This window comes from Hippoglossus hippoglossus, chromosome 19 (assembly GCF_009819705.1).
Source record: "Hippoglossus hippoglossus isolate fHipHip1 chromosome 19, fHipHip1.pri, whole genome shotgun sequence".
In the NCBI taxonomy this organism is placed as follows: domain Eukaryota; kingdom Metazoa; phylum Chordata; class Actinopteri; order Pleuronectiformes; family Pleuronectidae; genus Hippoglossus; species Hippoglossus hippoglossus.
Genome location: NC_047169.1, coordinates 12,837,930 through 12,850,871, shown reverse-complemented (window position 1 = coordinate 12,850,871; position 12,942 = coordinate 12,837,930). Strand labels below are relative to the sequence as shown.

The 12,942-nt window shown below is 43.5% G+C and overlaps 1 protein-coding gene across 1 annotated transcript in view; it reads right to left on the bottom strand.

The window, feature by feature from the left end:
• The window catches only part of trrap (transformation/transcription domain-associated protein), a 79,516-nt gene that overhangs the window by 17,193 nt on the left and 49,381 nt on the right, over positions 1-12,942 (bottom strand). Inside the window, 8 exon segments of the mRNA XM_034570128.1 lie at positions 962-1,123; positions 2,931-3,132; positions 5,173-5,273; positions 6,327-6,473; positions 6,599-6,717; positions 7,555-7,750; positions 9,977-10,168; positions 12,784-12,919. Of these exon segments, the coding sequence (XP_034426019.1) occupies positions 962-1,123; positions 2,931-3,132; positions 5,173-5,273; positions 6,327-6,473; positions 6,599-6,717; positions 7,555-7,750; positions 9,977-10,168; positions 12,784-12,919 (1,255 nt within the window).

Sequence of the window (12,942 nt, the reverse complement as noted above, 5' to 3'; positions counted from 1 at the left end):
CAACTCTGAACTTTGTAACAACCAGCTGTTGCACTCGATGTATCCTTTGGATGGACAAAACGCTTGAGGATTGAGGCAGTGTATAAAAACCCAAGATAAAAACATAAATGCTAATTATTCAGGATAATTATTCAATAGCTAAATTCTATGAAGCTACAACTCTTAATAGCCTTAACAACCAAACATCAGTGTGATATGTTCTCTTCATCTACATGCTAAAAAGGAGAAAGGATTCTCAACGTAAATATGACTATATCACAGACAGTCTATCGTTCATGTAACTAACACACCTACCTTTTACGTTATGTTTTAAAACCCTGTCACTTCCCTCTCTTCCCTTCATTATCCTCTTTACAGTATTCCTGCTCTGCTGAGAGGTTGTTTGTTATAGCAGACTACTCTTTGAAGATCTCCCTCTTCAAATTGTGCGGAAATAATACTCCATTAAGCAAAGCAAATTAGTCCTCAGTTTAATTACCAGCTCTGTTCCCGCAGTGCGGATGCGTGCGATATTAACTTTATAATCATTTCTTGAACAAATAATTTAAAAACCAATTCACCGGGGATCGGTGAATGCCAATAGATTTCTGCAAAAAGGGACAGTGATTGAGCCTGAATGCTTAATTTGGTAAGAAGAAAGCAGGAGAGAGGCCACTTTAGCGTGAATGCAGTTAATTTATCCCAATTAGGATGACATGCATGAGCACTAATGCTAACACAGCAGCCAGATGTGCTGCCCCAGAATGGATAAAAGAAGCCAAGGGGAAAGAAATATGAATGATCGGTGGGAGGAGCAGACGTCCAGACATGAAATTGAAGCAAACAAAACAAGGCTAACAAACAACAAGTGATGATGCCAAACTCAATCTAAGTGGCTGTTTGACAGAGTTTTTTCAGTGATAACTCCGTAACAGAAAGCAAGAGGATTTGTTTTGGGGTTTTTTTTGTGCAGAATTCTCACCTGGCTGATGAGGTTGAGCAGAGGTTTGCCCTCTGAACCAACCAGGCAGGTCAGGAGCTGCGGGATCCATGCCAGCCACTGGATGGGCGGCACTCCAATGCAGTACTTGTCCACGGCATCTGCAAGGGTGTTCTTGTCATCAAAGCTGAGAAGCCACAACACCTACGGGAGAAAGGAGAATATGGAAAATGTGAGAAGGGAGGGCAGAAGTTGATGTCAGGAGGAAAGACAGGTGTGACAAAAGGAGCAATTAAGAAAACAACAATTTAAATGCAACTCTATTGTGCCAAGGTAGAATATTAAAAACTAAATATGTGTGATAAAGCCCGTTTTCCACTGGTGAGAAAAATCCACTACCACCCACTCAGATCTGGGTGTTGTCTGCAATGGGAATGGCTACAATTGTCAAATGACTCTGTAGTGAGTCAGGTTTATTTCGGCTCTGGCTCAGATTGGCAATGATGGTAACACGACACCCGGGTGAACACGCTTATTTCTTGTTTTTTAGTTTGGGAGTCGAGATGCTGCAACTGCATTTTTCTTGTGCGACGCTATGATGCACATTTAACTTTCGGGCATTGGCACATAATCATGACAGTTTGTGTACTTATTGTTTCTCATATCTTGGGAACTATGTGCAGCAGAAATCTTTTTCTTCGTATCATGCAAGATGCAACACTGGCAAGAAAGCGAGGAGATAGATCTCTTCAGTTTCTGGCTCGATTGTGATGTCTAATGTGACAAGATGGGGGGGGGGGGGGGGGGGGGGGGGGGGGACGGGACGGACAGAAAAGGCAAATTCCTCCACTGACAATCTCTCTGTTAATGTTTTTTATTTTTTTACTTACTCTTGTCGAGGTTTAAGGACAGATGATGTCGCACATTGTTAAGCCACAAACACAAATTGTGATTTGTGAATATGGGCTATACAAATCAAATTTGATTGATGAATGGGAAAGGAGTCAATTGCCTTTTTAGTGGATTTACCCGCGTTCAAAAACCCTGCATCTACCTCTTAATTTTAGTGTGAAAGAGGTATCAGAATCAGAAACCATTAATCAGAGCAGTGCTGCCTCCCCATCTCTGTTCACAGCAGAGGGAGGGGCTGCAGAGGAAAGAATGAGTACATCTTGGGAATGCCCGCTACGATCAAAGCCGAGCCAGTGTGGAGGTGATCTCTCCTCCCCTTGTGTGCTCGCGTGTGCTTCTACATTATGATGAAGACATTAACCCCACTCAACCCCCCCAGGCTCTCTTCAATGAGCCAACGTGGGTACACAGATTGTGTATAATTACTGATAATCACTGGTCATCTCGCTTCATCCATCAGGTCTAAGCACTGCCAACCCAGCTTGGCAGCACACACCAGAGAGGGCCACCAGGAGGGAAAAAAAAATCTAATTGGAATGTGAAGCCAGTAGGAGCCATTATTAGAACAGATAATGATAGCTATGCCTGATGTGAACACCGGACGTGGCAGGACAATGTTTATTATTGATGCCGCCTGACGCAGTCTATCCGTTCTGCCACACCAGGCTTTCTCCACTGTTCAGTGTTATAGCACTGGTCTGACTGTGTTCCTGTGGTCTGTTAACCCCCGTCATGCCAGAGGATGGCCTTCACTCCACCATTGATCTGCCGTGGGAATCCTTCCACACTGTAATACCCCTGGACTGTAATCGATCAAATTACTACTCTCTTTGCTTGTAACTGTGACTGTGAGTCTGAGTCTGAGAGAGTGGTGGGAAAAAATAGCACCAATAACATCTGGGCTGGATATGGTCAGGAAGGAATTAATGGTGACCATATTTGAACAGCTCCAACAAAAGCTACTGATTTTATAGAAACAGGGGTTGTGGTCGCTGACATTCTCCGATATTAGCCCATCACAAAAGTCTTCACATTTAGCCTACCATACTTAAACATGAAGAATCACACAAATGCCCCATGTCCCAGTCCCCCTTCTCACCTTTGCCAGGTATTTGCGGGACTTGCTCTCGTTCTGGTGGCGGCAGGCGTGGAGGTAGCAGGTGATGGCAGAGACTCCCAAGTGGAGCTGGCGGTCCTTGACGAAGATGTTCTCCAGGTAGTCCCCCCACATGGCCCATGCTTTCACGAGGACATCGTGCATCTGTACCGCTGCTGAAAAGGCCTTGTTGGCCTCCTCTGACCTGGAACAAGGAGGGAGAGTTAAAAAGTGAGGGACAGATTGAGGGTGAATAGTCAAGGGCAAGTGAACAGAGGGAAGAAGGGGAAAGTACTGAGTGAAAGAGAAGTCAGAGGAGAATAAAAGATAAGAAATAGAGAGAGACGCTGAAGAGAGGGGGGGGGGGGGGGGTCTGGATGAGAGATAGACACGGATGGAACACTTGTGTGAAGAGTGGAGCGGAGGTTGAAGGAGCAAAATAAAAAGGAGAGATGGAGTGTGCGAGAAACAGATTATGATGATCGTATTCTGAATTATGTCCGACACATCAATATGTACCATATTTCATGTGCTGTCATATGCAAGGCTTTTACACTTGGCATTACAGAGTAAGCATTTAACCCAGCATGAATAAATGTCACAGAGGGTTCAGCTGTTCTGATACAATGTACTGTGAGCTGAACCCAACCCTATGGCATAGTGCAGATCAATCCATTTAATACTCGGTGACACGTGAGCTATGCATAGTCCTGATTAATCAGAAATGACAGAGTAAGGTAAGAGCCTCACTGTAGTGGCTATACTTATCTGTATAAACATACATTGACCGTGAAGAGCACAGCTACAACTTAGAGAAATCTGCGGGGCTGATAAACCCGAGGATTTGTGGGATTTTTATCCCAGTGCTGCAATCTAGCGGTCACACGTAAAAGTATTTGATTTGGACACTGTTAAAATAGCACGCGATGAAACGGAGAGGTGAAATCTGGCAGCAGACCCGAGTTTTGACTGCACCATTTATGCTGACGGAGAAATATATCCTGAATCATCAGCTGTTTTCACCACGCCAAGCGGTTTCTAACCACCCGCTGGCACGCAGTCGGAATATTTTTTTTCACACCTTTCCGCCTCTGATTAATAAACAAGATGCAAGAGGCACCCCCGAGACGCGCTACCTTGCAGTCAAAACAAGGAGACAGGCCTGTCAATGCAAAAAGCCTGACTGAACTACAGTTGGTAAATGGACCTCCATTTTAGGAGCGCTTCCAAAAACTACTCTCCCACTTACTTACTTACAGTGAAACGTCTCCCAAGTCAATCAATTAAAATGTGTTATTATGAAAGGCATTTTGGCATGTGATTAAGAAATGGGAGCTTGATTGCTATGGGAATCGGAGAGACGAAGGCCCACCAGTAATACTTAATGGGGTTGCCTCAGTCACTTTGCCAGTGTTAAAGTACATTAACAGTCTCTCCTACCCGGGCACCCAGCAGACTGTCAAATCTCTGACACCTGTTTAATTGAATGATCCCAAAATCCTTAGCATATGTGGCTTCGCTTTTACCCATACATACACATACACACACACTCACACCCACTCTCAACCCCTTACCCCCCACTCTGCTGTTAATTCTCCCCTGGTGTAGGGGGAAGTTAATGATTGCAATAAACCCTGCTGAGGTGGAGGCAAGTTCCGCTGATCCCATAGATTCCTGCAAATTGCCTCGAGTTAATTATTGAGCTGCATATACATTTAATAAGCCTTCCTCAATTTGTCTTTCGCCCCTCAGGGTGCCATGTCACGTCAAAGATGACGGGCGAAACGGGGGCTGCTAACGGGGAAGTGGTGGGCATGAGAGCGGAGCTGTGGTTGGGCACAGCCCGGCAAAACATGGGAAGAGCAGTAATGTGCTCCACAGGCGACCCCAGCAGCCTAAAACTCATTACTGCCACTGTCACAAGCTGATGACACAGATGAACATTAACATTTAAACTACATCATGGGGGATACCTAGTAACATAATCACAGAGATGCTCCAGTGAAAAGTGCTTATTAAGTATGGCTGCTCTATCCTGAAAGAGGAAAACAGCCACGCAGAGTTAAGAGAGCAGAGACAGTTTGGGGACCACGCAATAATGAACAAAAAGGGAAGACAGTGACAGATGAAGGAAAAGAAGAAGGATAGATTCCCATTGTCAAAATCAGAAAAGTGAAAAGAGAGTTATGGATACTTGAGGTGTGAAGGTGGAGGGGTATAACAGCTGGAACACTGGAAGACATACTTGTTGATTTGGGCCAGGAACATGCCCTTCAGAGCGTAGAACTCAGCCGTCATCTCCTTAGTGAAGTACTTCAGATTGGTCGACTCAATCACCTCCAAGCCCTAAACAAACAGAGCAGAGAGCACCAGAGGTTCAGCTTCAGACAAAACTGCAGAAGCAAAACTCTCGTTTATCGTGAAGAAGATACCACACCATTATTTTTGCCGGGGTCATAATCACAGGTGAAAAACAAACGGACTGCTCAGTGTTCATTAAGAAGTAAAAGAAGAGGTGTTGCGGGAACTAGACTTCTATTATGGTGAGCCTCTGATTAGGTGTCCCTTATATACTGCTGTGACAAATGATGTGTAGCAGGAGCGAGAGACAGAGAGCACCAGAGGATATGAGATAGAAGAGAGAAAGGGAGGGAGAGGAGTGTCTGCTGGTACTTTTAATGACTTGTGGTGTGCTGGACTGCATCTATTAATCAGAGTACTCCACGGGCTTAAGAGCAAGCTCCTGAGTTACACTCCCTTATAAGTCTCCCTGCTATAGCTTGTCACCTAGAGCCACCCCAAACATTTCTTGCTCTTACTACTTTTCCCCACTCAAATCACCGCTAACTACGCTTCCAGCTACTGCCGGCAGAAATCAAACCGAGCACTTAAGACACACTAAATGCATCAAATGTGTTGCTCTTCAGCAGAGACTGAAGTTATAGTCGGAGCGTTCATTACCGCGGTCCACGTCTCCTGCAGCTGTGCAGCATTATGTTGCAGGTGCACTGGTGCGATATATTTATCATGTTTTGATCACACAATTAAGTCTGTACAAGCAAATTGATTTTTGCCCTTTCTAGAGAGCGACTTTGCCAATAAAATATTTCACGAGTTATTTACAAACTGCAATAACATTTATGTATTTGCTAATAAAAAACCAAAAGGAATTTTGAACACGACAAAAACGATCATTAACACATTGATATTCGTAATATAATATTAATTACAGGGAGCGTTTAACATAACAATCTGGTGCAGTCAAGTGCAAGTGTTATTCATGATGATATCGCACTTACTTTCACTCTAAGTTTGAATTTTCTGAACAAATGTTTTTATCAGTAAAACGTAACATTAAGAGTCTAGTATGTTTTCAGAGAAGGTCGAACTCCATCTTACCTGCATGCATTCATTCTTGCCCATGACACCGGCCAGCTGCAGGTAACACTTGACCTGTTGTCTGATCTTCTGGAAGCAGTCAACAATGGGCACGGTGGGGATGGTATGGATCCGACTCAGAATGTCCAGAGCCACATTCACCAAACCCTGGAGAAACAACAGTGTGATGTGATTTCATAAAAAAGACAGAAATGATTAAATAAACCTGAAAAAGACAGATGTTTGTCTGTTTTGTTATTTTGATTGATGATGATAGCAGATTGAAGCGTTACCTGTTTGCGTCCTATCTTGCCGTACTGAATGATAGCAGAAGCCGAGGCATGAACTCCCAACATGGCATTGTTGTTGTTAGGGTCGTGCTGAGTGTTCGTCTCATATGCCGTCACTATGGCTGCAGATAGAGAAAATACATTCATTAAAAGGTGCTTTCATCTTTGTGTAAGTTGCATGTTGTTAAAAGAAATGAGCAAAGAAAAGAGAGGGAGCTCAGAGCAGTGTGAAACACGGGGATCTCAATCTGAAATAGCTCTGCTGTCATAGCGCAGAGGCAGGGCACCGGGGACACTAAATGTATTGAACAGTAAATGGGCCATGGTGATGAAATTTCATCACGAATATTTCATTTCACTTTAACATAAGTTTGAAGGCTGTCATGTATAAATGAAGTGGATTTTATTGGCATGGTGCTGCAGAACCAGCGCTATTATTATTTCAGCTCCTCACAGTGTGAGCCGGAGCTCAAGTTGCATGAGACATCACATTTTGCAGTGGCTGCTTCTCTGACTGGTTTCAAAGTCACCACGGGAGAGAGCTGAGCACCGAGAAAGGTGTGTGTGTGTGTGTGTGTGTGTGTGTGTGTGTGTGTGTGTGTGTGTGTGTGTGTGTGTGTGTGTGTGTGTGTGTGTGTGTGTGTGTGTGTGTGTGTGTGTGTGTGTGTGTGTGAGTGAGTGTGTGTGTGTCCTGCAGCCTGCAGTGAGAGAGAGTGCTTTATTGAGCTGACATTAGAAATATACAGAAACCCTGAGGTGGTTCTGTACATCCTGGCCTTTTAGAGAAGACTCCTCTCTGGGACTAGTGTAAACCTAAGCAGCAAAATAAGAACGTGTCTGCATGACAGTGGAACCTTATAACACACTTAGAATGTGTCAATAGTCATGCATATGAACAGGAATATATGTTTCAATGTTCCTGTAGTTAAACTTGGAATCTGTCAGTGTGTGCATCATACCCTGGTAGTGGTGCTGCCTCCACATGAAGATGCTGCTCCAGTGTGACAGGTCATCAGAAACGATGGGCAGGCGGTTCCTCCAGGTTTTCACCACCGTCTTCATGTCATGGAGGCTGGTGTTGCGGCCCAGGTTCGCTGCCTGAAGCCCTGCATTAATTTGGGCTGCTTCCTGTAGCTCGATGATCTGCTGTGCAGCCTGGGGTGAAGATAGAAATATCTTGAAACTCTCATACAATATCACAAGTATCTTTGTCTATACGCTCACTTGACTCTTTCACCCTAACTTGTATGGTGCGTGCCAGATGGCAGAAGTGGAGCCGCAGGCAAATGGAAAAAGCTTCTCTTGCTTGCAATGGCTAACTTTTTTGTTTACACTTCTGAGGCCTGTCCCACAGTTTGCTTGAGAGGCTTGGACCAGACAATATACCAGCTCCACTTCCTTTTGCCAATATTTGCCCACACTTCTAAACAAATCTGTGCACCTTGCCAAGTTCCCTGCTTACTTTGCACATATCGTATCCATTTATCCACAAATTATTTTTATGTTGTTTTTTGTATCTCCATGACATTACAGTTTTGCTTGATTTAAAGGGTTTTGACATCAGGAGAATTTCTGCATAATCTCTCTCCCATTATTTGTGTTCTTCAGTGTTTGGGGTACAGCTCAGGGAAGCGGAAGATCCCTAAAATATCTAAATGGAATGAGTATATACCTCCACCAAGGCCCAACAATAATGTTTATCTGCACCAAATTTCACATACTCATAGATGGAGGAAGGAGGGTACTGTTAGTACTACATAGTACTAAATGGGTATTGGCAGAGTATGAAGAAAGAAAAACAATGATGGAGCTGCCCTCTCGAAGGTCACTTGCTTCAGACTCATACTCAACAACCCCATGGACTGAAAGCCCCTAAAACAAGATGGATCAAAGTGACCAAATATAATTTCACTCTTAGGACCATTAGTCCAGAGGATCCTTAACACAGCCAAGAAGCAACACCTTCCCTAAGCGTCTTACGGCAAATTAACACGCTTATGCACATTATTGTTAAATTTTGGATTTCCTCTTTTCAAAACCATTTGATTAATGATCAGAAGACATTCTGCGTGAAGCTAAAATGGCACAAAGACAAAAACCCAACTCAGAAAAACAGTTTTCTTTGCTTTAGAAATGAAGTCAATTTTTGTACCATCAAAAATAATTTTGCAGAGAAAATCATTATGATTTCCTTCATTGCTTCAATACCTCATCTGCTCCACTTTGGCGCAGAAGAAAGGGACAAGGAGATGGGAAAATGGGAAAATGATAAGTGAGGGCTTCTATCTCATTCTGTGAAAAGGAGCCCCATTGATTGGCCCAAAGCCGCTTTGAGAACATATAATCAATCATTCCATTATAACTACTCATCAATCAATATTAATGCCACCCCTCATAATCGATGGTGTGGGTGATAATCCATTGATCGTAAGTCATCGCTGAGAGCTGAGATTTTGATGATAACTTGATTCAAATGGAGTTTGAACCATGCTGTATTTGCGAGGGTGCGCGGGCGTCTCATTCTCCGAGGCTCATGGAGTCGTGAATGTGAGATATATGGAGATTTACAACAGGCCGCTTGGCTGGGTAGAGGAATAAATAGCTTGTTTTCCCGCAGCTAGAGTAAATTAATTGGACACGGGACACACAGGCATACCAAAATAAACACACACACTAACAAAGAGTGTAGTCACCCAATTCAAATACCCATTTTGAAAAGATAAATGTAGTGAATCGGAGCTTTGCTGAAGACCCACTGCTCTGAAATCAAATCTCCTTAAACAAAATAAATTAGGCAGTACAATATTTTTCACAATTATCTGTTAATATCAGCTGATGGCCCATTTCTAACCTTCATTCAGCACGTCCCATTCATCATGTAAATGTAATTCTGCTGCAGGTATTTAATCAAATGGTATCTGATGGCAGGGAAGTAATTACAGCCGTTCTGAAGTAACTCCCTTTCTTCCCTCTTCTTCTTTTTGTCTCTCTCTCCCCCACGCTCCCCCTTACTCTGTTCACTTTACACCTTTTTCAATTCCCACCGCTTTAGTCTCTCTTCTTCTCTCATTCTCCTTTTTCATCTCTGCTCCTGTCTATTGCAATCTCTCATAGTGGAATCAAAGTATTTAAAAAAATATTTTTTAATCATCTATCTCAATTTTACAAAATGGAGTGAGGGAGCAAGAGATAGAGGACGTTATCAGTGTCACTCAACAACGCATTGTCTCAGGGCTACAGACGATCTTTCGACTTGCATCTCTTCAGAGGGCTTATTGCAATAAAACGACTTCCCTCCACTTCTGTTCCTGGCATCCTGACTGCAGCACGACTTTAAATAGACTGATAAAAAAAACCTCTCCATGCGTGTCGTATACTGACCTGAAGCAGGGGCGTGTGCACGTGGGAAACGATGTGAGGCAGCCTCCTCCACTCGCGGATGGCCAGGCTGGAGGCCATCTCCACCAGCCGCTCGATGAAGTTGAGCTGCTGCTCCTCCGGGTGGCAAATGGCCAGGTAGCCACGGTGCATGTTGACCTTCCAGGCCATCTCCTTGGGGCAGCTTAGCTCCACCTGGAAAATTCACACAGAAAGTTTCAAATCTAAATATAAGTTCATCGTAACAGTGAAGGCTGCAGCTACAAACCTGAGTAGTCAATGATTTTTAAAAACTGACAATATAAAACAGAATGAATGATTGCTTTTGGAGGATAATAGACAGTTTAGGTACCCCTGCTGTGTGGAGCTCTGCCTTATATCAAGATAATTCACAAGAACACCGCTGCTTTTTGAAATAGTTTTATTCCTTGTCTTTGAGAACAGCATAAATCCCACCCCCACCCCCACCCCCATCTGTCTTTTTTTATATTCAACTTGTAATTATGACTTTTTTGTGATTGCAGTGGTAAAACAGCTTCAACTTTCCCTTTCATGTTGTCAAGCAATCCACAAGTGTTTCTTTAAAATTCATACAGGTAGCACCACGGGATAAGAGGCAGTGCTGAGGAGGCTGCAAATCTCCTCTACAACTGTAATAATCCATACCAATTTTAATAATTTCTATTTTCTCTACAGTGTCCTTGGTGACACTGTAAAGTAACACATTGCAGAATGTCAGACTATGCCATGGCACATTGAGCAGTACACTGGAATGTGTGTAATTCTGAGAACAGTTGATTGACTTAAGCCGTTTTCAGACATGACCTGCGGGTAAAATCTGGAGAATTGGCTACGGAGTTTACCCGCAGTTTGCCTTTCACACATGCACAGCAGGAGGTTCTCTGCACAGACGAGTTCACATCAGCAACAAATCCTCCGCGTTATTAAGGTGGAGAGGTGGAGCAGCCGGGTGCAGTAGGCAGAGACAGGAAGTGACGTATTAACTCCGCTGCGGAGATCACGTGATTTTCTTGACAACACACGCGTCAGCTCTTATCACCTCAAACTCTCGTGACATCTTTGTCTGTGTCTTCTACGTGTGTGTCAGTAGCTGCAGCCAAAATAAGAAAACATCCCTCCATTTAAAATTTGTGACACATTCTCTAGATGAATTCCACAGATGGTGTATTTGGCTGTTTTTTTTGTGTGTCTCTATTATATCAAGCAGATTAGTAAACACTTCACAGTCTTGTAAGAGTGGATCTTCCCTTGCATAATTTAGTATTTGCAAGGTTTCCCCTATTTTACAAAATGTAGGCACGGTGCCTAAGCATTTTGGCGCACTACCTAAACCCAATGAAATAAAAAATTATACTGAGAAATCTTGTACCACATTAGACATATCGTTTTTCTAAAACGAAATGGAAGTTGTGTAATTTGAGGTAACCACAGCGCCTAAGCCCCGCAGAAACCCGGTGAAACCCATGATTTGGACAAATGCAACACAATACTGTTTCCAATTTATTTTCTGAATGGCTTCAACAGGACTTTAGCGCTAATGAATAATCAACCTGACAAGTCTGACACGGTGGAGGCGGATGAGAGGAAAAGGCCCTGCTATTGATTAAAAGGCTGAGTGCATTAACAGTAAACAGCCCAGGGAAGTCTGCTACGCCAAACCTGTGGTTCACCTGTTTGTGTGTGTGCAAGGGAGTAAGAGAAAGAAAGAATAAGAGAAGTCCAAGAAGAGGATGAGTGAAAAGCAGAAGAGAGTGAGAAAGCGTATTTGTGAAAGCTCCGATCGCTGGAGAAAATTACAGTGATCGGTCAAAGCGCACTTATCGGGGGTGACGCTTGATGAATATCCCGGAGACAGAGCTGCCCTTATCAAGAGCCAGCTTTAATTGAAAGCAGGGACATTTGGACTTTGTCTCTGAGCTGGTGTGCTTTGGGCAGGCAGGTAACTGAAAGCCCAGCTTCTCTCCTACGCCATAAAACAAATCACCCTGCAGCAGATGCCAGGGTAATTATTCACACACGCAGCTGTCGTAAATATTAGCTGCTAGAGCCAGAGCTGTGGAACGAGGGATGAAGAGACAGAGGAGGAAGAAGAAGAGAGGGTGGTAATAACAAAAAGAAGACCAAGAATAGAAAAGATGGTGGAGAAGTAAGAGACAAATAGAAAGAGAAATGGATACACAAAGGAAGGAAGGAATGAAACAAGGAGGGGATATAGCAGAGCTCGTTCTGCCATCCAGACAATTTAATTAGGTGTCACCTCAGGACAGAGCAGTTCAATTGGTTCCAAGTCTCCTTGAAAGAGCAAAGCAGGAGTATTTGTTATATGTCTGGGACTATCATGCACTCGCCACCCATCTACACTTTGTTCTAGAAAACACAAGGCCAATAAATTAAGGGACCAAACAGCTGAACTGCATTTCCACGGCCTTAAGGAACGACTCTCTCATTCCCCCTAGGGCTGTGGGGGTTTAGGACGGTGTCAATATTGAGTTAGTATACTTCACGCTAACATAAGGCCTGGGCTTAATATACAAAACTGTACCGAAAACCAGGAATAAAATAAAAGTGGAATGAAGTCTCTGGTTGACTGGGTTCAAGCCAACAGGCTCCAGTGCATCTGAGATTGTTTAAGTGAGAATTTGAGGTCATAGTTTCCATTTTTGTTTTTTACTCTTAGGGGGTTGTTGCACCTTTAACTGTAATGTGAGAGCAAACATGTGTGGGTATGTTTAAGTGTGAAGAAATCCTTACATGAATAAATTGTTACACGGTTAATGTGCACTTCTTACCTGTACCAGTGCCTCCTTCATTGCGGCCCAGTTGGACACCCTCCAGGCGCACTCAAGCACAAGATAAGGGTTTGAGTGGCCTTTAGATTGGCCGTACTCGGTCAACGGTTCCCACTGGTTCAACTCCTTGGAACATCTGGACACACAGACAAAGGAGAT